Here is a 23387-nt window from a genome sequence, read left to right as displayed (position 1 = left end):
GCATGCCCGTGAACTTGAGTGCCTCCTTCACTCAGATGAGCTTATTGGCACCAAAGCCAACTAATTATGTCTCCAGTAGCTTTGTGGTGAAAGGGCCCGAGATGTTTATCTGCAGACGTGCTCGGGCAGCGACCCCCTGATGTAGAACACAGGCAGCCTTCCGACCTCTGGGGAACGTCTGGGCATCCTCCGAGCCAGGCCCGGGACAAGCAGAGGGGTCCGATTTCGTGCAGTCTGAGGTTTTGACATTGTGAGTTCTGGGGACTGTGGGATGGCCAGCTGCATGAGGCTGTGAGGGCAACTTCAGACTTCAAGAAGCCCTGACGGCTGCATTGAGGTGCTGAATGAGAGGGAGTTCCTGGGCCGTGGGGCCTGTGCGTTGGAGGATAGTGATCACAGCCCTCAGTCACCTGAAGACTGGAGGGAAAGGGGACTGGACTTGGAATTAGGTGTGGAATCCGTTTCCTCCTCTGCCGTTTGGATGACTTGACCTCACTGAGTATAAGTATGTGCTCTTTTGTGTCTGATTTGTTTCACTTAACATCAAGCCTCATTCATGTTGTAGCATGTTTTGTTACTTCATTCTTTTTTAAGGCTGCATAATATTCCATTGCATGCATATGCCGCATCTTCTTTATTCATTCACCCATCAATGGGCATGTGGGCTGCTTTCACTGGGCAGCTGTATTCTTATTAGCCCCCAGCTGGGGAGCTTGGGAGCCACAGGAATGAATGTTCTCCTGGTTAAAGGATGAGTTCTTACGTGCTAGGAGGAGAGGACGGCCAGGTGCAATGCCACAATGGAAAAGATGCGAGTCCTGGTATTCTTATGTATTTTATCTAGGTATCAATAAGTGTCTGTTCCACTGGTAGCTATGACACGCACTCACCACCAGGGGGAAGACGCTCAACACAGGAGCTGCCATGATGCCTACTGGCCAGCTATAATAATAAAAGCATAATATGCTAATTAGACCAGATAGCTTAACGACCTTCTGAACATCATTCCGGACATCCTTTTGGATGACCTTCTGGACAAAGCCGCAGCGGTGGGGGCTGACGTAAAGATGGTTAGGTGTGATCAGGCAGGCAGACAGGCAGAGTGGTTAGGGGTGATCAGGCAGGCAGGCGAGCAGTTAGGGGCAATCAGGCAGGCAGGCAGAGGCGGTTAGGGGCAATCAGGCAGGCAGGCGAGCAGTTAGAGGTGATCAGGCAGGCAGGTGAGTGGTTAGGGGTGATCAGGCAGGCAGGCAGGTGAGCAGTTAGGAGCCAGCGGTCCCAGATTGCGAGAGGGATGTTCGACTGCCTAAACTGGCAGTCAGACATCCCCCGAAGGGACCTGGATTGTGAGAGGGTGCAGGCTGGCCTGAGGGAGCCCCTCCCCTCTGTGCAGGAATTTCATGCACCAGGCCTCTAGTTTCAAAATAAATGGCATCACGGACCTGGCACTGACAAACTAACACTTGGCTTCCCCCAAGTGGGACACAGGCCCCGCTAACACCCCAGAGCAACACCCCACCAAATTGCAGCAATGCTGCCAAGACCCCATGTGGCCCACAGCCCAGCCCAGCCTGAAAACAGTTGCTGTGGGCACCAGGTAATGACATCACATAGCAATGCCTGGCTTCCTCTCCCTAGCAACTAGCCTCCTTGGAGTTTCTTCAGACCAGGAACACGACTTGCTTTATAGCCAGGTGCAAACATTTTACACTTTTACCAAATGTTTGTGAAGCATTTTTGCGTACCTCATCTCATTTGATTCTCACGCAAGTCCTGGAGTAGGTAGATAGGAGACTCGGTGGAATCCTATTTTCTTTTCATTACCCAGAAAATGGAGATTTAGAAAGTTTAGAAACTTGACCCAACTGAAAAAAAGTAAGAAATGTTGAAACTTTGAAAATGACTTCAGGTTTTCTCACTGCGCAGAATATAGTCAAACACTGCTGCAGTTAAATATTTTACCCTTTGTTCTCCCTGCGTGATCTACAATTATAATAATCTCCTTCATGTTGATATTTGCTGCTGTGTTGCTGACAATTACCTGAAAGAGAAGGTGGGGTGTTTCACTGGGCTGGAAAAAGTTTAGCTAAATTAGAAAACAGGTCTAATTAAGCAAGTTTATCCTATATATATAAAAGGCTTTCTGTTGTGCATGCGTGATACATATGAAGCTCTCGCTGGTGCCAATCGCACATGTGTGTTTCGATCTGTCATTGTTGATTGTGAATTTGGTTGACACTTCTATTATAGAGACAGGGCAAATAGTGATATTAATAATTAATTTCCTTTCAATGTGCACGAATCCATACACCAGGCCTCTAGTATAGAATAAACAGCTTGACCTCTGATGCCCATAAAATACCCTAAACTCTAGCCAAATGTTCCTGGTCTGTTGTAGGCAGAGAAAAGGTTTCACAGACCCAATAGCCTCTGATGTTAATAAATAGTTCTGGGTACAGTGGTGTGTTGGTAGCTCGAAATGACCATAGTGGGAGTATTTACACCTTGGAAACTGGAACACACTAAAAATCGGGGCTTTTAGCAGCATAACTCAGATTGTCTGGTGTTTTGTGTTTTTTAAATTATCAACTATTTTTTAAAATTTTTAATTTATAATTTTTTATTGTTGGCAGTATTACAGATGTCCTCTCATCCCCCCCATACCTCTCCTCCCAGCCTCTGCTGCACCCCAGGCCTTCACCACACTATTATCTGTGTCTATGGGATCCTGGACAGTGTGTACATCAAGCCTGGCTTTCTCATATCCATAACCTAAGAAATGGTATGAAAAGGGATATGCCCAGCATGGGTATTTTGTACACATAAGCAAGTTTATTCTAACATTTCTATAAAAAAGCAAAGGACCTACAATAGCTAAAATAATTTTGTAAAACAAGAATAAAGTGGGGAGGCTTTATTTTCTTAAGCTGCTACCATGCACCCTGACCGAGCTGTGAAACATGTGCCTATCTGAGAGAATGGCATGGTTCCACCTGCGGTGTCTGAATTTAATCTGTTGATCTCTTATTGTTTGTCGCTTCATAGCGTCAGAAGCCTGAGGCCCAGCGTGATTGGGAGCCAAAGGTTCAGGCGTTTAGAACAGTTTAAACATAAATCCTCAAAACCAGGTTCTGCCTCGTCGGCTACAAGGCCTGCATTTTAATTTGTCATATTGGCCTTCAGACACCATGGAACATGATGGTAAAGCATCCCTGAAAGGCAGGGGCCGTCTTCCCCAGGGAATCATCTTCTCTGAGCTTCTCCCAGGCCCCCGGCAGGACGCAGCTAATGAGCGGAACGTGGATTTCGGAGCAAGATGAAGAGTGTCTGTGTGACCTGCACAGAGTGATGTAGCTTTTGTGGGTCCTGGTTTCCTCGTTTTGAAAACTAGGGGTAAAATGTTCTCTGCCTAGAAAGCATTTTTATGGGGATAAAATGTGAAAACGCCAAGTCTGATGCCTCACCTATAATAATTATGCAATGATTTTAATTTTCTCTCTTCTTTTCGCGTCTCCTGTTGGAGGATGACGGAGCTAACGTTTATGAAAGTAGTTTTTGGAACTCATCCTTGGCAATCACCTCGGTGACCAACATCTCCTGCCCGCGTCAGAAAACCAGCCTGGTGACCTCACAGGACGGTCTCTCCCATGTTTCCTCCCTTTCCCACTTTTGCTCAGCGTGAGCTCAGCTTCCCTCTTTCTCCTCTGCCCACAGTGGGCGTGTGCTCTGACAGTGGGGAGCTGAGGGTGGAATAGCGGCTGCAATGCTGACTCAGCCGGGGGTGGACGCACTCCCACATTTAGGGGTGATTCTGAAAGAACCGAGCAAATGCAGGAATGATGGACCATGTGCTCATATAAAAAAGTGGTTGCAAGTATTTTTTTTCCCTGAACACATTGCATATTTCCTTTATTGTATTAAAATTTTTAAACGTTAGAAAACATATTATAACAAATAGAATACTGAATTAGTTTTGGCTCATAGAATCTGTGTTACTACCTTGATGTATGCCAGATAGTGTGTATGTCATAATCCCAGGCAGTTCAGAGTCTGGTTCTTTAAGCCACACAATTCCATCACTTTATAGTCTCCAATAAACACATAGATCTCCAAGGCAGTCACACGGAGATTTCTGTGTTCCTTTTTATTGGTGAAATGAGCTGAACTTGCACGCCATCTGTACTCATCTGATATTTCTGTATATTCGGGGTTTTATTTCTAAAGCCATCAAAATTAAGTAGAGCTTTCTATCATTTCTCTTCCTATTGCTGATGATTTCATTTCAATCATATATTTAAATCCTAATTGGAAAACAAAACAAAGAAGTTATGAAAACGAATGTTGTGGCCAGAAGGCTCCTCTTTAAGAACTCGGTTCATGGGTCTGATCCTTTCTCTTGGGATCGAGGAAATGGTTTGGCTATAAAATCTCCATTAGCCCCAAATAAGCAGCATTGCCTGCAGGATCCCCGGGAGGTAGGGCCTGGAAGAGTAGTAACAGCCTGTTTTCAATGAACTCCTAAGGACACCATTTAAGTCCTAGAATGGCTGGTCCGATTTTATGTTTATCCCTCCTGACTCTACTTCTTCATGTTTCTGGAGAACAGCGTCTGAAAAGTGGTTCATTACACAAATTGCATGGGCTGGGGGAATTGGGGCTCATTGACCAAGTCCAGGGCTGGATGCTGGATCAGGTGGCCCGGAAGCTGCAAAGCCTGGCAGACCCGCCTGCTCTGCCACCCTGCTCCATGCGGCATGAACTGACTTCAAAGACCCCTAGTTGGGTTTAATTTAAGTAACTGTCGTAGTTTGCATGCTAACTCTGCCCCCAACGGACAAGAATAAACTAGTAATTTGGGGGACAGAAGTGGATTTTGGAAAGAAAAAGACACCTTCTGAAAATCAGCTGGAGGTGAGTCTTGAAGAGTGTGGGAAGAGGGGCCGGAAAGTGTTGATATACTTGTCATTTCGAAGGTTTGGTAGATGGTGGGATGCTAAAGGGCTTTCCAGATTGTGTTCCGTCATAGCCTGCCTGGTCCGCAGAGGAGGAAGGAGTCGGTTAGGAGACACAGATCCAGGAAAGCTGGCTGTTTTTGGGGGTGGAATAGTGAACTGAACTGTCCACCTGCCAAGAGGAGAAGACAGGAGGTCCAGGGAATGTCATGCTTCCTGTGTTCGCCGCCGTGGTTTCTGGGAATGGCTCTATGTTGGAACTTACTGTTCATTACCAGTGAAAGCAAACAGTGATGAAGCACCAGCTACACACAAAGTACTGTAAGGGATTTGGACATGAATATTTCAGAGGCCACGTGTGCATGGAGAAGGGGCATGCCCTGAGTGGGGATGGCTTCCCAGAGAAGGTGACCTTGAGATGAATCTTGAAGGAGGAGTTAGTTAAGTCAAGGAGAACCTGGGTGACCTGGGTGTGTGTCACTGTGGGGATGATGTAGATGAAGGGAATGGGTAAGATCTGGGTTTTTCAAGCAGGGACCAATATTTGCAAAACATTGGGATGAGACCTTCTGGCCATATTGGTGGGGTGGGCGGATTCTAAGTGTGGCATGCCTGCATGGAGGGAGTTTGGGAACAGAGGTAAGAGAATGACGCAGTGAGCACAGGCCACGCCCGAGAGCTCTATATGGTACGAAGTTTGACTTGTAAAGGCTCCACTTCCTACCTCCAGAGACTCGGATCCAGTTGGTCTGGAGAAGGAAGGTTGCGGGTACCAGTCGACACCTCAGCCAGGCTGTGAACCAGTCACTGTTAGGGTTCAGCTGTGCGAATGAGATAGTAAGACGGGGATTTGAAGGAGCCACACTTGTAGCTGTGCAAGAGGATGCTTGAGAAAGCCCTGTTTCTTTGAGAAACAGTCAGTGAGCCTCTGTGATGGTCCAGGTGAGAAATAACCAGAGGCTTAGTGGAGGCAGGTGTGGAGGGAGTGAGGATAATTGGAGGAGAGCATCTAGAAGGCATGTGGGGTGTATGAGAAGCAGGAAAGCGTGGTCAGATGGCCACAGAGAGGACCTAAAAGGTAAAGACTGGGTGTCCTTGGTTTTGGCCCTTCGGTGGGATGTCAGTGGGATGGTGGAAGCCAGATAGCCTTGGTTGAAGAACTTAACCTGTTTTAAGAAGCATTCAAGTTCATTATGATCAAGGAAAGGTGTATAATCCCAGGGATCTAGATGGAGTTCCAGGTGTGAAGGGGACGGGGCTGGTAAAGTAAGTTGGGACCATGGCATGGGCTTGACTTATTGGTAGCAGGAAGATCAAGTTCTCTGCTCGTGGGCTGATGCGAACTTGAGAAATGGACAGATTGAGATTAGAAGGGTGGAACCAGGTGGGATGAAGGCTGTTATAAGGCCATTGCTGTTTTTTTCTAGTCCTGATGATATTTAACAGCTATTTTAACAACAGAGTGATGAAAATGTGTGGTATTCTCTCTCCCCTGGGATACTGTGGCCACTGAAAAAGGCCACCACTAATAGGAAAAATGTATTTGATTGCTTAATTGTGGACTCAATTTATTTGTGTTCTTCCTTTGCCACATGTTTTCTGAGTTGACTCATTGACTACGCCAAGTTTCTCTCTAAGAGTATGTGTGTTTACAAAAAAAAAAGCTCTGCAATTCTTCTCCACCCTGAAAATATTAAACAAGCAAAAAAGGCAATATACACACAGAAGAAAAGTGTAGCTGGCTTCGTCTTGTTTTTGTGTTATTTCAGTTTTGTAAAGAAGAACCACTTGGGGCGATGTGTGATGGTTTAGATCAGGGTTTCTCAGCCTTGGCGTAGTTGACAGTTTGAACTGGTTGCTTCTTTGTTGTGCATCATAGGATGGTCAGCAGCATTTCTGGCCTCTACCCACTAGGTGTTCGTAGCACCTTGATCCTCCATTTGTGATAACTGAACATATCTCCTACCATTACTCAGTGTCCTGGGTGGGGGATGGGGGAAGGCAAAATTGCCCAGATTGAGAACGATTGGTTCAAATGAAGTCTAGTGATTTTATCAGAAAATAACCACTTCCTCCTACTGCAATGGTTTTATTGAAGCTTGTGGACTCGGCACTGCTTTTTTTTTTTTTTTTCTTGCCAGACGAAAACTAATGAATGTTTATAAATTCTTTTGTCGAAAGTTTATTTAAAAATATTTAAAGAGAAAGGAAACGCTACTTTACTGGTTGCCTAACCATTCATTTGCTTACCCCACTTACCCAGTCTTTCATTTAGTTCTTGGATCTGCTCATTTAATTTTATAAGGATAGAATTGGCTTTTCTCCTGGGCCTTTAACTCCTCAGTGCAAAGGTATTATGAATTCAGAAGTGCCCAAATAATACTGCCAGTTTAGACCTGGGTGTGTACATGTCAATTTCGCACAGGGCTTGGATTCCAGTGTTAATTTCACACAAAATGCTTTCTTACCTTGAGTAAGCTACTCTGATTTTCCTGTGCATATCTTTTCACCTGTAAAGTGAAGGAGATAATCTATATTATCAATAAGTTGGCTTCTAGTTCTAACTATCTAAGGTTGAAATATTTTGATTATTTCTTTGGGTTGGTCCTGACCCCACAACACATCCCCCAGTATAGTGCACCCCAAAATGTGCTTTGTCAGCCACTGATGATCCATAGACCACGACTGGTCTACAATTAGGTAAGTGCAGGAATGGAGAGTAAACGATTCGAATTTTTTAAATTTTTTTTATTTTTATAATTCAAGTGTGTAATTCTATGCGTGTTACATTTAATGATAAAGCATTAGGCTTATATTTTGTCCTAGCCTTTTAAATTTAAATTTTCTAGTAATTCATTTTGATTATAGTTTATGGAAGTTTTAGTCCACGTTTAATTGGGAGAACAAAACAAATTGGCCTTTCACCAGAGGTAGTTTGAGGAGCACTGTCGAGTGTGCTTAAGGTATAATGGAACCTTTTCTTTGCCTGCTCATCTACTGTGGCCAGTAGGAGATACGTAGTATATTACTCCTCTGGTGAACATAAAAACAAAGGCAAGATAGTGCCTGTCTGCCGTATTAGCAGCATAAAGGTGGTGGCTAATAGAATTTATTATAAAGAAAGTTGCCTTACAGAGAATAAGAATTAATTCTAGGGTAAACCCGAGGTTCTTTTTGATTGCATGTACATGTGTCTTCACATAGCGCGTGTTAGTGTTTGGCTTAGGATAACATGTTTATCTTCGACTATGAACCAGAGAGCAGTGGGCATAGCCTTCCTTTCAATATATTATTTCCTAGAATCCCTTAGGGTAGGGAATCTACCATCATGCTTGGTATACTGGAGTCTCCATAACTAGCCGATGCTGGTGAGGTTAGGCGAAGAAGGAAAAGGTACGGATGTGCATGGTATTCACTAAAGAGATTACCACCGGTGTTTTTGAGTCTGTTCTGTCACTCAGACTCCTCCCACATTTGGGAAAATCTATTCTATGGAGCCAGGTGTGGTAGGCTGACAGGCAAACAAGGGCAGTGAAGCAGTAGAGCAGTTTACAACTTGACCTTGGTCTTTGCATGTTAAAATAGGGGAGAAGAGCCAAACTTCCAATCGACAGTTACTTGAAGCAGAAAACCTTGCTGGATTCCCTGCACCGAGGACCACTTGTTCCAATAGCTTTTATCCCACATCGAGCGGGATGATTCAGAGAGGCCTTTCCCCTCCTGGGAGCCCGTGCACATGAGCTGGCCTTGCTGAGCAGCCTCTTGGCCAGCAGTCCCTTCTTGGTCTGTGTGGGTTTTGTAAGCACTTCCTCCTCCACAGTCAAAAGGCAAGAGCTTTTCCTGCCCTATTAGCGGCATAAAATCACCCTTTCTTTCAGTTTTTTTGTGTGTGTTTTTTTAATCCGGAGGATGAAAATATATAACATATTTGGAAACCCCACGGGCAGACTTGGCAGGCATCTCATATTTACTTGGACTGAACACGAATTAGATTTGGCCCCTGATTTCCCCGCCTCCCTCTCTCAGAACAAGTTATTTATTATCCGCGTGAGTCTGCCTTAGCGGATCAGACATGCACAGGGTGCGTCTGTTGTGAGTGCGTGAGTGCAGGAAGATTTATGCTCTCCCAAATTGTTTTATATTGGTTTTCATTGTTGAAAATTCACTGTATTCATTCTTGGTTTGGCGTACGCATTTGTAGTGTGCTAGGGGTTCCGGTGGTTGAACGTTTTATCGCTGTAACACTTCATGCAAAGGAAATTAAAAAATATATAGTGAAAGCATTTCCCTAATATGTTTTCAATCAGCTGTGTACTTTCGTAATTTGATTTGTAGGAACTAGAGAGGAGAGCATTACTGAGCTCTTTTCAATCATTCATAATCCTCTGGGAATTCAGAGCATGGTTCCAAGCCCATGAAAATGTCTATCGAAATGTTCTGAAGCCCTTTATCATTCTGTTTGTATGTAGTAAGAAGGGTTTATTGTTGTTACCACAGCAGAATTCAGGGAAGGAGGTGAATCTCCTCCCTGTATCCTGGACAAGGAAAACTGATGTGAACTGATGTGATTGGCTTGGCAGATGTCAATCATTGGTACCAAGAGGTGGGTCCTTTTAGTGCTACATTATCCCATGTGTGTGTCCAGCCTCTGTACTCTTTGGGCTAAGCACTCGGATTCTCACTGATAAATCCCTTTGCCTGGTGGGCTCCTAATAATCTAATATGTGGTGCTTCTTCCCACAAAGTGTCACACACAGGAAGGAGGGTGTTATTTAGAAAAATGAAATCAAGATCTAGGCTATGAGCTTTGCATCATTATTTCTTTGGCTCTTTCTACAGGGACTTAACTGGCTAGGGGCCTCTTCTGAGGATCTCTGGCCTTTGGCTTCTGCTTGTTTCCATGAGTGAGCCTGACTTCTGTTTGGCTAGTGAATTAACATGTGATCATCTATACATTGACTGTTTCAGATTTCCTTAATCTAGTTCACAACCTGAAATAAATAAAAGTGAAATATGAAATCATAGCTCTAAGGGCTGGGAGGCAAGACTTGGGGGGTTTCAGCTGGTGAAGATCATAGCTTGTCAGGAGACTCAGATGGAAATGGAATTTTGCAATTATTTCCTATATTTTAATTTTCTGCTTTTAGTTCCTACCATGTTTTAACCTTCCCTCTTGACCTTCAGCAATTTTGAGTCCACTGAATCTTATATAAGATCCCTTTCACTGTGTTGTTTTAGCCTCGGTCCTCCCCATATTTCATATGGCATAAATAAAGTCACGCACAAGGTTATGCATTTTGGCCAAGAGGGCTCATCAATCCATGCTTTTTCATGTGAAAATATAGTCTGTGCAGTTAATCTTCTCAGTAGTCAAAGAATTAATGCAAGCGAAAGCCAAGTGGATATTTTAAAAGCTTAGTTGTGTTTTGGGGAGAATAGCAAAGCAATTTGATGGGTCCTGTAATCACCAGTCCTGGCTGAGATGACATGACTTCTTTTGCTTCAAAGATAAAGGGAAAAAAACCCATATTCATTGTTGGCCTGTCTTCCTGCTTCCGTTTCTGGTCTAGGTTGCACCTATGAAGGAAACACCTACAACAGCTCCTTCAAGTGGCAGAGTCCCGCGGAGCCCTGTGTCCTGCGCCAGTGCCAGGTACGGTCCGGCGGTCTTACCCTCCCAGGAAGGGGAATCTGTAGAGTCCTCCTCAGAAGTTCCTTTCAGACAGTACAGAACAAAACAACAACAAAACCCAACTGTGTTCTTGTACATATTTATTGTGGCATTCACCGAACCAAGACAGTACAGGATAGATATTGTATTGGACTTGCTTCTAGAAACACACAGCAAGGTTGCTCACCGTTGTTACATTGTGCCTGAAAAAACTCCTGGAAGGTGCATACGTCCTTGGGGAGAATTCATGGCTTCCTGTGAGCCAGCTTTAAGCAAAACCCAAATTCCTGTGAGCAGGAAGAGGTACTGTTAGAGGTAATGTTTTCCTCCTTGGATTCAGACACATTTTGAATTGGAGCCAAGCTGTGCACTATATTCAGTCAAAGCAATTAGGACACTGCAACCTCCGTGATTTCAACCCAACTCATTGAAGAGCCACCCGGTCCGCCCCTGAGCAGCCCACTGTGGCTGGTGCTTGCGGAACTCGGAAAGAGCGCTGACCCCATGCGGCTCTGATGGTGACAGGTCTGAAGCACAGCGAGATAAACAAAAGGACAAATGCAGAATCTCAGTGTTCAAACTTCTTTTTTCACCCCTTGAGAAATGCTCTTTAAACAATGCTCATTGGATTTGGACATAATTTTAAAAGTCTCCTCTGTAGAGAAGGTGCTGTTAAATCATTCTACCCCACTCCATTTCACTGTCCAAGCATATGCTTTTGCGTTTAAAGGAGGAAGGTTAGTATAATAATGTATATTTCCTTCTGATCTTTTTCTTAAAAATATGTTTTTATTGATTTTAGAGAGAAAAAGGGAAGGGGGGGGAGAGAGAGAGAAACATTGATGTGAGGTGGATCAGTGGCCTCCTATATGCATCCCCAGCCAGGGATCAAGCCCACAAACTGGGTATGTGCCCTGACCTTTCAGTGCACAGGATGACGCCCCACCAACTGAGCCACACTGGCCAGGACTCTCTCTGATCTTCTCTCAAACATTTACATTTAGCCTGGCCAGAGTGGCTCAGTGGTTGAGCATCAACCCATGAACCAGGAGGTCACCCATTTGTTTCCTGATCGGGGCACATGCCCAGGGTGTGGACTCAATCCCCAGTGGGAGGTGTGCAGGAGGCAGCTGATCAGTGATTCTCTCCCATCATAGATGTGTCTATCTCTCTATCTCTCTCCCTTCCTCTCTCTGAAATCAATAAAAGTATATTTTTAAAAATTATATTTACATTTAGTTTACTGAAATCTGAATTTTACCTATTCATGTTCTTATTAAATGCCCACAAGTTAAGTAACAGGAGAGAGTGCAGTGTAGCAAGGGACCTATGGGCCTGCCACTCATGGCACTTGCTATCTAACCTCCCTGGACCCCACTTCCATCCCCGCAAAATGAGGCTGGTACTATCTCACAGGGTGGTGGTAAGCAATGAGGAGCCTGGCGTTAAAATCACTTCAGGTAGAGCCTGCGTGTCTGGGGTCCAACTAGGTACCAGACGGATAACAGCTGGCCTGATGATCTGGTTTATTTCCATTTGCGTTGAATTCGAGCTTATTTCTTAGACCCTCCTACCAAAGGAGTTCTGATGGTGAAAAATTCACCTTGGTTTTCTGCTTCTCGTTTTTTACTGGCAGAGGATGCTCTGAAGATGAGACAGGAAATTCATGCAAACCTGAATTCTCCATCTGTATTGCAGATAATAAAGGGAAATGGATGTTGAGCCGTAGCTCTTTGCATTGCTTCAGTTATATAACTAAAGCACAGATCCTTTTTTGATGTCTCTTACAGAAATTTGGCAGCTGTTTTGTTCTTTCCCACTGTGATATAGATCACAATAAACTCCACTGGTGGCGGACGCCTCCGGCCTGACAGATATGAAGACATGTAGGAAAGAACCCTTCCTTGTAGGAATGAGATGCGCTGGTGGCGGACACGATGAAGAAAAGCATCTATTTATTAGATGGTTACATTATTTTTAGCCTGTGCTACACCTCCCCTCAAAATAAGACTAAACAGTCAGCAAACACACATATACAAATCCATGTATAAAATAGGTAGAGAATATGGTGAACATTCTTCAAAAGCCAACTCTAAAAATTAAGTAATGTTTCAGTTGACGTTAAAATACTAGAATCCCAGCATCAATTTATAAATGAGTCACTTGATTTTGCTATTAAGACCTGAAGTCTCTCTTTTGACATAGGTATTCTGAACTTAAAAATCGTTTTATCTAGTCTCTTCAGTGGATGTTGGCGAGCCCGTCTCTCAAGGAGGCAGAGTGGAATGTCTAAATTGCGGAGCTGGTCTAGGTATTTCTAGAAGGGTTAGGATTTACGTCTCCAGATGCCCGTCTGGGATATTATTGTTCATACTCTTTGCCTCAAAATTAATGGCTTACAGTATAATGACAGTGATAGAAAATACGGTAAGTGTTGAAAACTTAAAAACAATTGTGAATGTACAGCAAGGCACTGCAGGCTACTAACTGACATCAGGGTCTTAAACACTATTAAAAAATTATTTTTATTGATTTCAGAGAGGAAGGCAGAAGGACAGAGAGATAGAAACATCAGTGATGAGGGAAAATCATTGATCGGATGCCTCCTGCACACCCCCTACTGGGGACCAAGCCCGCAATCCATGCATATACTCTGACCGGGAATCGAACCATGACCTCCTGGTTCCTGGGGCCCCGCTCAACCACTGAGCTATGCAGGTCAGGCTTAAACATTAGATTTAAAAGAAAGCAAGAAAATAGGGCCAAAGAGAAAGAGTAAGATTAGGGTGAGGAACTAGCCTCCATGGGCTGAGCCAGGGAGATCTGACCTCATCTGGGCCACGTACCTCTGGACCTGACACCACTCTCGCTTTGCACGTTTGTGTTGGGACTCCTCTCCAGTTACCTTGGTTACTTTCCAAAAGTGAATGAGTCTGCAGCGGGGATTCTGGGCTGACCTTGCTGTTCTGTTTTTCAGGAAGGCGTGGTCACCGAGTCTGAGGTGCGGTGCGTCGTGCACTGTAGAAATCCCTCCAAGGATCTGGGACTGTGCTGCCCCACGTGTCCAGGTAAACTCCCAGGACGGGGAGGCTGCAGTTACTGCTGGAACCTCTGAGCGCTGTCCAGAATGCCTGTTGTTCCCCTCTCCCGACCGGACTGTTTCTCCCTTTACATCTGTGCACCTAATGGGTTTAGAGAGCAAACTTCTTTGCCTAGAAATGTCTGGTTGGCCTCCCTGGGAGCCTGGGATGAATGCAACGCGCTGTAGGTCTTGGCATGTGGCTGCTCGGGGCTCAGCGGCCTGCTTTCCACTCCACGGGCCGCAGGTAACGCTTATTTTGGAAAGAGAGGCTGTGGCTTTGCCTCGCTACCAGAAATGTCTTTACTGCTTCAGTTTGCAATCCCTTGGCCAGAGCTCGCCTGGGTGATGAGGTAACCAGATGTTTGCTGAAAACCGAGAGCTGTGGCCCCGAGGGAATTCAGCCTAGGCTTGTGCTGGCCTCCGCTGTCCGCCTGGTGCAGCAAGTTGGGCCCAGGTCTTTGCAGAGGCCCCTCAGCCCAGCTGACGGTGGGGGGCTCCTTCCTCTCAGTGGCTGGATGGCTTCCTCTCACCTCCGAGCGGGATTACCAAGGCCTCCTGCACCTTTGCTCGCCTAGGTCTGAGCCCGGGGATTGTGAGGTGAGAGATTTTTTCCTGAGCCCTTAAGCCCCTGGCCCATCCTCTTAGACAGATGTTCTGCATTTGGGGTTTTTCACAGAGTGTTTTCCTCATTGGAGGTGATACCCACAACTCCTCCTTGCTTTTGAGGTTAATCTCCAAAGAGCCTTCTGTTCTGCAAACCTTCCTGGGTCATGGCTATGGCCACACGGTGGGTCGCTCGGCGAAGATGAGGCTCCCTGCTCAGGCGCCGGCTGTTCCCCTCCATCCTGTCTGAAATATATCCAGACCTGAGTTCCTTCTGAGGTCTGGTCTTTTCTCATCTTCAAATGACATAAGGACAGGCCCCTCTCCACTACTTCTGACCTTCCTAAGTTCCCCGCACAGTTTTTTCTCATTTTTTAAAAGTATGTTTTTATTGATTTTCAGAGAGAGAGGAAGGGAGAGGGAGAGAAACATCAATGATGAAAGGAAATTATTGATCAGCTGCCTCCGGCATGCCCCCTATTGGACATCGAGCCTGCAACCCAGGCTTGTGCACTGTTGGGAATCGAACCATGACCTCCTGGTCCATAGATCGATGCTCAACCACTGAGCAACACCAGCCGGGCCCTGCACAGTCTTTACTGAGCCCATCTTCCTTTTTACAGTGGGACTGCTGTGGAGTATTATTGGATGAGCTTGCATGAAGACCAAAAACTGGTTGATAATTCTTTCCATAGTCACTTTTTTCTTCTGAGTGCACTAAATATGCTTTGTATCATCTAGCCATGCTCAACATTGCCTAAAAGATCTTTATTAAGTTAGATCACTAGTTTTCAAGGCTGCACATTAACATCACCCAGGAAGTTTTAAAAAATAAATCTTGATGTGTAGGCTGCATCACAGAGCAATTTCATCAAAATCTCTGAGAGTGGGACCCAGCCCTCCCAGGTAATTCCAAGCTTGAGATGGATAACAGAGCAGTTTTTTTTTTTTTTTAAATGCTGTATAGATTTTAAAATTGTCATAGCTCTTAAATATGAATTCAGTCATGTTGAGTAGACTGTTGTTTTATTGATACAGAATCCATTGAGCACATATAACATTCCTCTTCAGTCAGGAGATAGTCATATTTTTTGGCTGCCGTTGAAAGTGTGAGTGTACAAACATCAGAGTGACAAAGTGACTTTATTTCAGCAATTGAAGTTATCATATTTGAGCAACTGCTGCTTCCATTTTGTTTTTGGTTGAGTTCCCTGAAGGAAAGGGTGAACTCCATGACTGTACATACCACACTATTGAATGCACTTGACACACCAGTGAGGTACTGCCCGAAGTTCATAGAGAAAGGAATGAGACCCAATGGGAATAAGACCTGTGAGTGAGAAGAGGCCAAAGGTGGAGTTAGGGTCTGGCTTCCTCTCTTTCATGGCCACCATATTGTACTTCCTCCCACCTCCCACCTCCCACCTCCCACCTCCCACACACCATGATAACTGTTCTGCTTGGTTTCAGATGCCCTGGGAGGCAAATCTTTAAGTTAGCATGCCAGTGGCACACACCAGGTCCTGACAGCTGGGCAAGCTCTGTGCCATCCACTATGGGGTCAAGAATCAACTGTTGCTAACTTTACAGATTTGCTCAGTGGTTGAGCATCAGTCTATGAACCAGGAGGTCATGATTCAATTCCCAGTCGGGGCACATACCTGAGCTGCGGGCTCAATCCCCAGTAGGGAGTGGGCAGGAGGCAACAGATCAGTGATTCTCTCTCATCATTGACGTTTCTATCTCTTTCCCTCTCCCTGCCTCTCTCTGAAAAATCAATAAAAACATAAAAAAAAAAAAAAAAAGAATCAACTTTGTTCCTTCTCCCCCACCCCTTTCTCAATTTCAAAGGCCAACCTTCGGGATGCAAATCAGAGGCCACATCCAGAATGTGTCACCCTTTGTCTTGGGAGGGTGGTCTCAGCTAAGTCTAGACAGGGACCCTCAAGGGAAGCTGTGGGACATTCTCCTTCATTAACTCAGGACTGGCATCTGTCATTGATCATGGGATGGTTTTTCCACATAATGACAAACATGCACAGTCTGTGGTCAGCTTCTTCCTGAGACACACTTCAGGGTATTCTTGGTTGTCTGCTCCTTCCTTTCCTCCCGACCCTTTGTTCAAAGATGGCGAGTTATGATGGGAACAGTTTGCATGAATTTTCATTTAAAATTCCCTATTGAAGTTGTCAGACGTGGATTGTTGTGGTTAATCATCTGGAAATCTGTCTGACAGAATCCGTGGTGCAAACATATGAAAGAATGGAAGACCCTTTGTTGGCAGCGTCCTTTGTAAAGAGATGACCGGGTACCTGCCTTGATGAGCCAGGCTGAGCTACAGCCACTGGGAGGGCCATGGGTTCACCAGGTCTTCCCTAATCAATGGGAACAGCAAGGAGGTGGGGAAAGGCTGGGCGTGGGCATCAACAAGCAGTTTCACTCAGTTATTCAGCGTCAGACTCAGTAGTGTTTGTCTCCACGTCTTTCAGTGAACAAAGGGCTCTATATCCAGCTTTAAAGTGAACAGGTCCAGCAGCCACATCAGGTGGGTGAGGGTCATACTTGTTTCTTCTTGGAAGGTACCAGCTGCTTCAAGGCTTTGGTGGATTCTGTTGATGAGTTCAGTTGGCGGGCCTTGAACACTCACCCCCAGGAGCATGAGGCTGTCTTTTGCAAGAGCCCCCTTTGCTGAGTGTTGGCCGGCAGACTGCTGCCTCCAGCACCGTCTGTTATGTGGAGAGTGACCTCAGCTATTCTGGCAAAGTGCCTCCTGAGCACGGACCTGAGGAATAGCTGACAGTCCCCCATGGCCTGGGTGATAGGGGATTACTGGCCAGCTATGCTCTAGGTCATTTGTGAGATTTGTTACGAATATAACAGTGTCCTGAGCATCTTTCTGAATGGGAGACACCTCCTGGGCTTCTGGTCCTATTTTTATCCAGACTTGGTGGGGGAACACAACCCCTTTACCAGGACAAAGGGTGGGACTGAAAACCTGTGGGTACCTCCTGTCCTACCTTTGTGTCTTCTTGTCTTGGTGCCTGGTTATTTGTACGGTGTGGCCAGTGGGTCAGAACTGAGTTTAAATCCCAGCTCTGCCACTGGCCAGCTGGGTGAGTTACTTCTTCTCTCGGAGCCACGTCTTCCCCATTTATGGGGACAGTGACAAAAGTCCCTACTCGGTAGCTCACTGGTGAAGATGGAGTAAAATCATGGGTATGGAGGGCCTGGTAGAGGCTGGGCAATTCCTGCTACTCACCGAGTGGCAGCTCTTTGGGTCGTTTGCTATTTAGCTCATTATTGGTTTCTCTCACTGGGACTTCTTCTGTCTGTCGCCTCTGGTGTTGGTTCCCCTGGCCCTGGTCAGTGAGGTCATGGTGAGTCCCACAGGCTCTGCACGGCTCACCACTGTGCACTGGTCCCCCTCAGGCTGACCTGGGCCCAACCTCTGATGTGCTTTCAAGCATCTTGAGATTTTTGGGCCCATGTCAATCTTTTGTACTCTTTTGGTCTTTTTTTCCCTCCCTCCCTCCCTCCCTCCCTCCCTTCCTTCCTTCCTGTCTTTCTTTTTTCTTACTATGAAGCGATATTGTCCTCTGGTTAAAGAGGATGCTCTTTGAGGTGGAGATGGATGAGCAATGGATAGAAAAATAGGGTCAAATTGAACAAAGGCTGCTGCCCTCATTCGAAACTCTCCTTTGCTTTCCAGGCTGTGTGTTTGAGGGTGTGCAGTACCAAGAAGGAGAGGACTTTCAGCCCGAAGGAGACAAGTGCACCAAGTGTTCCTGCATTGTAAGTACTGCCCTGGGTGGTCCGAGGATGTTCCTTCTGGTTAATTGCAGCTGGGACTCACCACGAGCAGCCCTGACTCTCCTTACAGTCTCTCCTTCTCTCCCTCCTGCTATGGAACCCGGGGGAAAGCTCATCTCTCTATGGCAGGTGTATTGCTAGATCTTGGCACTGTTAGCATTCGGGGCTGGGTAGGTCTTTGTCGTGGCAGCTGTTCTGTGCAATTGTAGGATGTTTAGCAGCATCCACTTTCACCCTCAGTTTTGACAACCAAAAATGTCTGCAGATACTGCCACCTGTTCCCTGAGAACAAGGTCACTCCTGATTGAGAATCACTGGTCTAAGGAATGAGGGGAAGAGGCTGATTTTCCTCCACTTGCATCTTCTTTGGGGAGACACGGATTCTCTGCTCTTTGGGCAAAGAAGCTTCTTGCTGAAGCAGCTGTTGAGTTTTTTTAGTCAAATGGGAAGCAGATGGGGTCAGCTCGCCTCAGTGTATTCTGTGTGGTGGAGAACCTGGTCCAAAGATTGGTCAGTTGTGTTGGGGGAATAAACAGGAGGAAGTGGCCCCTAAGCTGTGGGTTCGGGGTGGAGTAGGGATTGGTGAGGCAAAGCCACAGACCTGCCTCTCCAAGCATTGCTGACTTGTAACTCATGAACCAAGGATATCTTCAGAGTGCTTAGGAATGAAAAAGGGAACTTGGCTGATGTGATGATGTTGAGGGCATCTTTGTTTTTTAATTTCTTTATTGATTAAGGTATTACAGATGTGTCCTTATCCCCCCATTATCCCCCAACCCTCCCACTCATGCCCTTACCCCCCTATTGTCTGTGTCCATTGGTTAGGCTTTTATGCGTGCATACAAGTCCTTTGGTTGATCTCTTCCCCTTACCCCCACCCTCCCCTACCTTCCCTCTGAGGTTTGATGGAGGGGATCTTTTTTATTTTTGTATTTTAAATTTGGAGTAAAATTATTGGTGATGATGGTGGTCCCAGTGATGATGGGAACCTAGTCTTAACAAGCCGTTCCAAGTTATTTACACCATATATTTTTAAAGCTTTTAAGCTTTTGTCATAAAGAACATACAGTGTGCATCTCAGAATATTAAAAATAATGGGGAACTCTAGCATCGTAATTTCACCAAAGTAGAATCATATGTGGATCATCGTAAATCACAGCATTTGTCATTTCTCTACACGTCTTTCCTAAAATCTTTCCCCTTCCTACAGCACATACAACTTAGAGAGTCCCGAGTGAAGTAAGCATGGCCCAGGGGAGGGTGTTTTTGTAAGGGGAAGGGAGAGGAAAGAAGGAAGGGGGAGGGAGACTGGGAAGGAGAGGATATATGTGTATATGTTTGTAATATGAGGTATATAATGCACATCATATTGTAATATATAAAAACAAAGATAATTGACTAATGAAAATGAACATGATTTTGCATATTCAGATTCCACTTCCATGTGGATAAATAGCTTTGTTTTTATATAGATAATTTCTATTTGCTATTAAATATTGCTTATTTTTTTCCTATTGGCAGCTGTAAAGTTTGCTGATAATTTTGTGTGTGTATCCCATTCTTTTGGGTAGATTGAGGAAAAACAAGGCACCTCTTAAGTAGGAAATTTTAAATCTGCACCTAAACAAACCATCTTTCCCGGAAAGGTATGCCAAGGCTGAGCAGATGAGCCTCCTTGAGGGAGTGGGGGTGGGATTTAGGACGTGGAAAGAGGATGGAAGATCCTGTAGATTTACCAATAACAGTCATGTGAAGTAATTCAGTATTGGGGAGCGGAAGTGAGTTTGGAGGTCATATGTGCAGGGTCACAAACTCAAATGTACTCAAGGCATTCGGAGTCCATGTGTTTCTAAACACAGCACACCTGAGGGCCAAACTCAGGGCCCTGGAAGTCCTGCTTTCAATTTTGGTTGAAGAAATAAAAGTTCAAAGATGTTGGTTGCTCAAGCTTTCCTGTTCAGTGAGTTCTCTGCAGACCTATATTCGATATCATTTTCTGTACCCCTACATCTGATTGCCCATGTTCTTATAGTCCTAATCCTATATTCTTTCTAGTTCCCTTTTGCTATCCTCAGCGCTTTGGAGCCACTAATGGCTGTGATGTCCATCTTCCCACTGACAGGACGAGCGGCAGAGAGGGCGGAGCCGTGCTTGGGGATAGGACACTTGTGAGTAAGCTTAGGTATGAGAGGGCCATCAGAGCAGTTTTTATTTTTGAGAATACAAAACTTTTTTTGCAGCTTATTTTTTTTCTTTATTGATTAAGGCATTACATACGTGTCCTTATTCCCTCTGCAGCTTGTTATTAAAATAGCCTGGGTGTTGTTGTTTTTTATTATTATTAATCCTCACTCTAGGATATTTTTTTCATAGATATTTGAGTGTAAGGGATGTGGAGAGATACATCAATTAGTTGCCTCCCGCACATGCCCTGACCAGGGCTGGGGATCAAGCCTGCAACTGAGGTACATGCCTTTGTGACACAGCACATTAAAACCAGGACTGTCTTCTCTTTCAAACTGTGACATTCTTGCCCTTTAAAGCCACCAGCCCCTTCTTGCTGGGGAAGAATAGCTATTGTTAGATAGATATCCCCATCTCTTTAGATTGCTCTCTGCCTCAGACCACTGCCTCTGGAGTTGTGCACCTGTGAGGAATCCTTCGTGAATATTACCCGTCTCTGATAAATGAATCTCCAACCCTTTCAGTTGCCCCCCCCCACCCCCCAACTCTCCAGTAAGTACTGTGTATGTCAGCTGGCTTGTGTTTCGTATCCAACCATCTTAGTTACACTCTTCAAATTTGGGAAGCTCTGTCTACCCATGGTTTTGTGATGTGGTGACGGAGGCGGACGACTGGAGAGACACCCATCTCATTGAGATGGCTTCTTTAGATAGTGAAACACATGCCTGACCCATGATTTTACATCCTGACTCGGGTCGGGACGTCTATACTGCGGGCGTTCCAGACAGCTGAGCGCATGCTGACGTTTGAAGATAACTGGAGAGGATTTCACAATTTCACTCTGACCCATTCCAGAAGCAGAGCGCCTGACATTTTTAGGGGTGAATATCATCATGACTCATGTGAAGAATCCTTTCCTATTGCTTGTGAAACCGTATCACCCCCATCTACTCAGATACGTAAGAGAGCCAAGAGAATCCCTTCTCCAGAGTCCCAATACTCACCAGGGGGTGCAGACCTGAGCCCCTCTGGCTGTTCCTCAGAGTTGTCTGAGTCATTTAGTGTGTCTTCCTCATGGCCTGTGTTCAGTCTGAATAAGTCCTATATTTATTTTATTTTTAATATGTTTTTATTGATTTCAGAGAGGAAGGGAGAGGAAAGGAGGGAGGGAGGGAGGGAGGAAAGAAGGGAGGGGGAGAGAGAGAGAAACATCAATGATGCGAGAGAATCATTTATGGCTGCCTCCTGCACACCCTACACTGGGGATCAAGCCCACAACCTGGGCATGCACTCTGACTGGAAATCCAACCATGACCTGGTTCATAGGTCAACACTCAATCACTGAGCAACACTGGCTGGGCTCTGTATTAATTTTAAAAGGGAAAGAAGTTGACTCTCTCCTAAGGCAGAAGGAAAGCATATAGTTTATACCAAGCACTGGTTAAAGCACACATCTGCGTCTCTTTTGCTTAATCTTGAGCTTTTATTACCTGCCTCATGGAACAGCACACAGCTCTGCATGCCTTTGTCAGGCAATTCGCAAGGAACGGGGTGGTGGCAGTGGGCGCAGGCCTTTCTGTGAAATCCCGTGTCTCCCAGGCCTCTGAGGCCGAAGACCAATGTGCCACTGAGAGATGGCTGCGCTCTCTTTCCGAGAGAACGATTGTAAGAAGCCTTGGGGCTCTTGGAAACTGCTGGCTGAAGGGAAGGAAGCCCACGGAGCTGTCGGACGCTCTTAAAAGAGTGGCAAGTCCTCAGTCTGTAAAAGCAGCCAAATTAACCGGCCAAGATCAATTACTTCTGCTGACAAAGGCGTATTAAGTTCCGAGGATTTTTACTAATAAACATGGGTTGTTAATGGGCTGTCTGTGATGAAGGAGCCGTGCTTTATTGGCTCTTGGAGGCCCTGAAGTCCATAAACACCTTTGCTCTCACTTACACTTCGGAGATCGCAAAGTGCTGTCTCCTGGGAAAATGAACTCCGAGGATGGTTGTTTGGCGAGAACAAAGGAAATGGAGATCTTCATGGTTCCCACCCCTCTTAGACCCAGGCCCCTGACCTCTGCCAAGTTCTTTCGTTCTCTCTGCTCTGGCCTCTGGGCAGAGCCTCAGGTCCGCACTGCACACGGTGTGCACCAGACCCGCAGCCTTGGCCTCATCCCAGAGTTTCTTAGAAACGCAGAACCTTGGGCCCCTCCCCAGGCCCGCTGAGTTGAAATGCAGTTTCACAAGCTTCTCAGAGGATTCATTTGCCGAATAGAGTTTGAGGAGCACTGGTCTAACATTGCATGGCCTTGACCTGGGCTGCTTTTTCTTCCTTCTGTCCTTTCGCATCTATCGTGCCCCGTACCTAGTTAACACCCACCCATCTGCCTGTAGAAGCCCACACCTTCCTTCTGACTACCAGATCAGAGAAGTCCTGTTGCCGAACCCTTCAGAGCAACCATACTTTACTTTCCAGATATTGAAAATGATCGCTAATATTGTTGTGATTGATCATTTTAGTATTTCACTTCACTGGGGTACAAGGCTGACTGTGTACCTTCAGTGCGTGGTTCATAAAGGGCATTCATAAGCATCGCTCAATTTTCCTGTATCCCCCACTGCCTCTCTCGCACTCTGCAGCTTTATTTCCCCGGCACTGTTAGCCCTCACCAATTCAGCAGGGAACAGGGAGATGCGCATCGCAGTTGATGGCGCTCAGAGAGGAAGATGGATTTATAACCCGCTGCTGGAGCACTTATTATAAATTGCATGGAATGTGGATGACTTCTGTGGAGATCTCTGGCTTGAAAAGTGTTCTCTCAGCCTCAGAAATTTCCACTGTGCATGGCAGCAAGACGCAGTGGCAGGAAGCGCCCACTGATGATCTGGGCCACGCTCAGACTTGACCTTGAACTCAAGCAAAGGGGGGAACCTGCAATCTCTCCCTGTAACATTGTCTGGCTTCAGGGTGTGCTTTGCTGTAATAGGAAGCACTGGGCATTCCCAGCAGCTCCGTGGTCACAAGAAGCCACGGCCATGAGCCATGCAGGTGCCGTATTCCCAGCCACACTGCTGTTCCTCGGGCAAGACTGGGACCCGC

General features: G+C 45.7%; 1 protein-coding gene across 2 annotated transcripts in view; it reads left to right on the top strand.

Moving 5' to 3' along the window:
• BMPER (BMP binding endothelial regulator) overlaps positions 1-23387 on the top strand; it is a 206359-nt gene that overhangs the window by 40426 nt on the left and 142546 nt on the right. For both annotated transcript variants that reach the window (XM_036327350.1, XM_036327349.1), the window contains exons 4-6: positions 10523-10605; positions 13601-13691; positions 18018-18100. In XM_036327350.1, coding sequence (XP_036183243.1) covers positions 10523-10605; positions 13601-13691; positions 18018-18100 — 257 coding nt within the window. The remainder of the gene's footprint in view (positions 1-10522; positions 10606-13600; positions 13692-18017; positions 18101-23387) is intronic.

Source organism: Myotis myotis, unplaced genomic scaffold, assembly GCF_014108235.1.
Source record: "Myotis myotis isolate mMyoMyo1 unplaced genomic scaffold, mMyoMyo1.p scaffold_m19_p_11, whole genome shotgun sequence".
NCBI lineage: Eukaryota > Metazoa > Chordata > Mammalia > Chiroptera > Vespertilionidae > Myotis > Myotis myotis.
The sequence above is the reverse complement of the archived record's forward strand: the minus strand, read 5'-3'. Positions and strand labels throughout refer to the sequence as shown.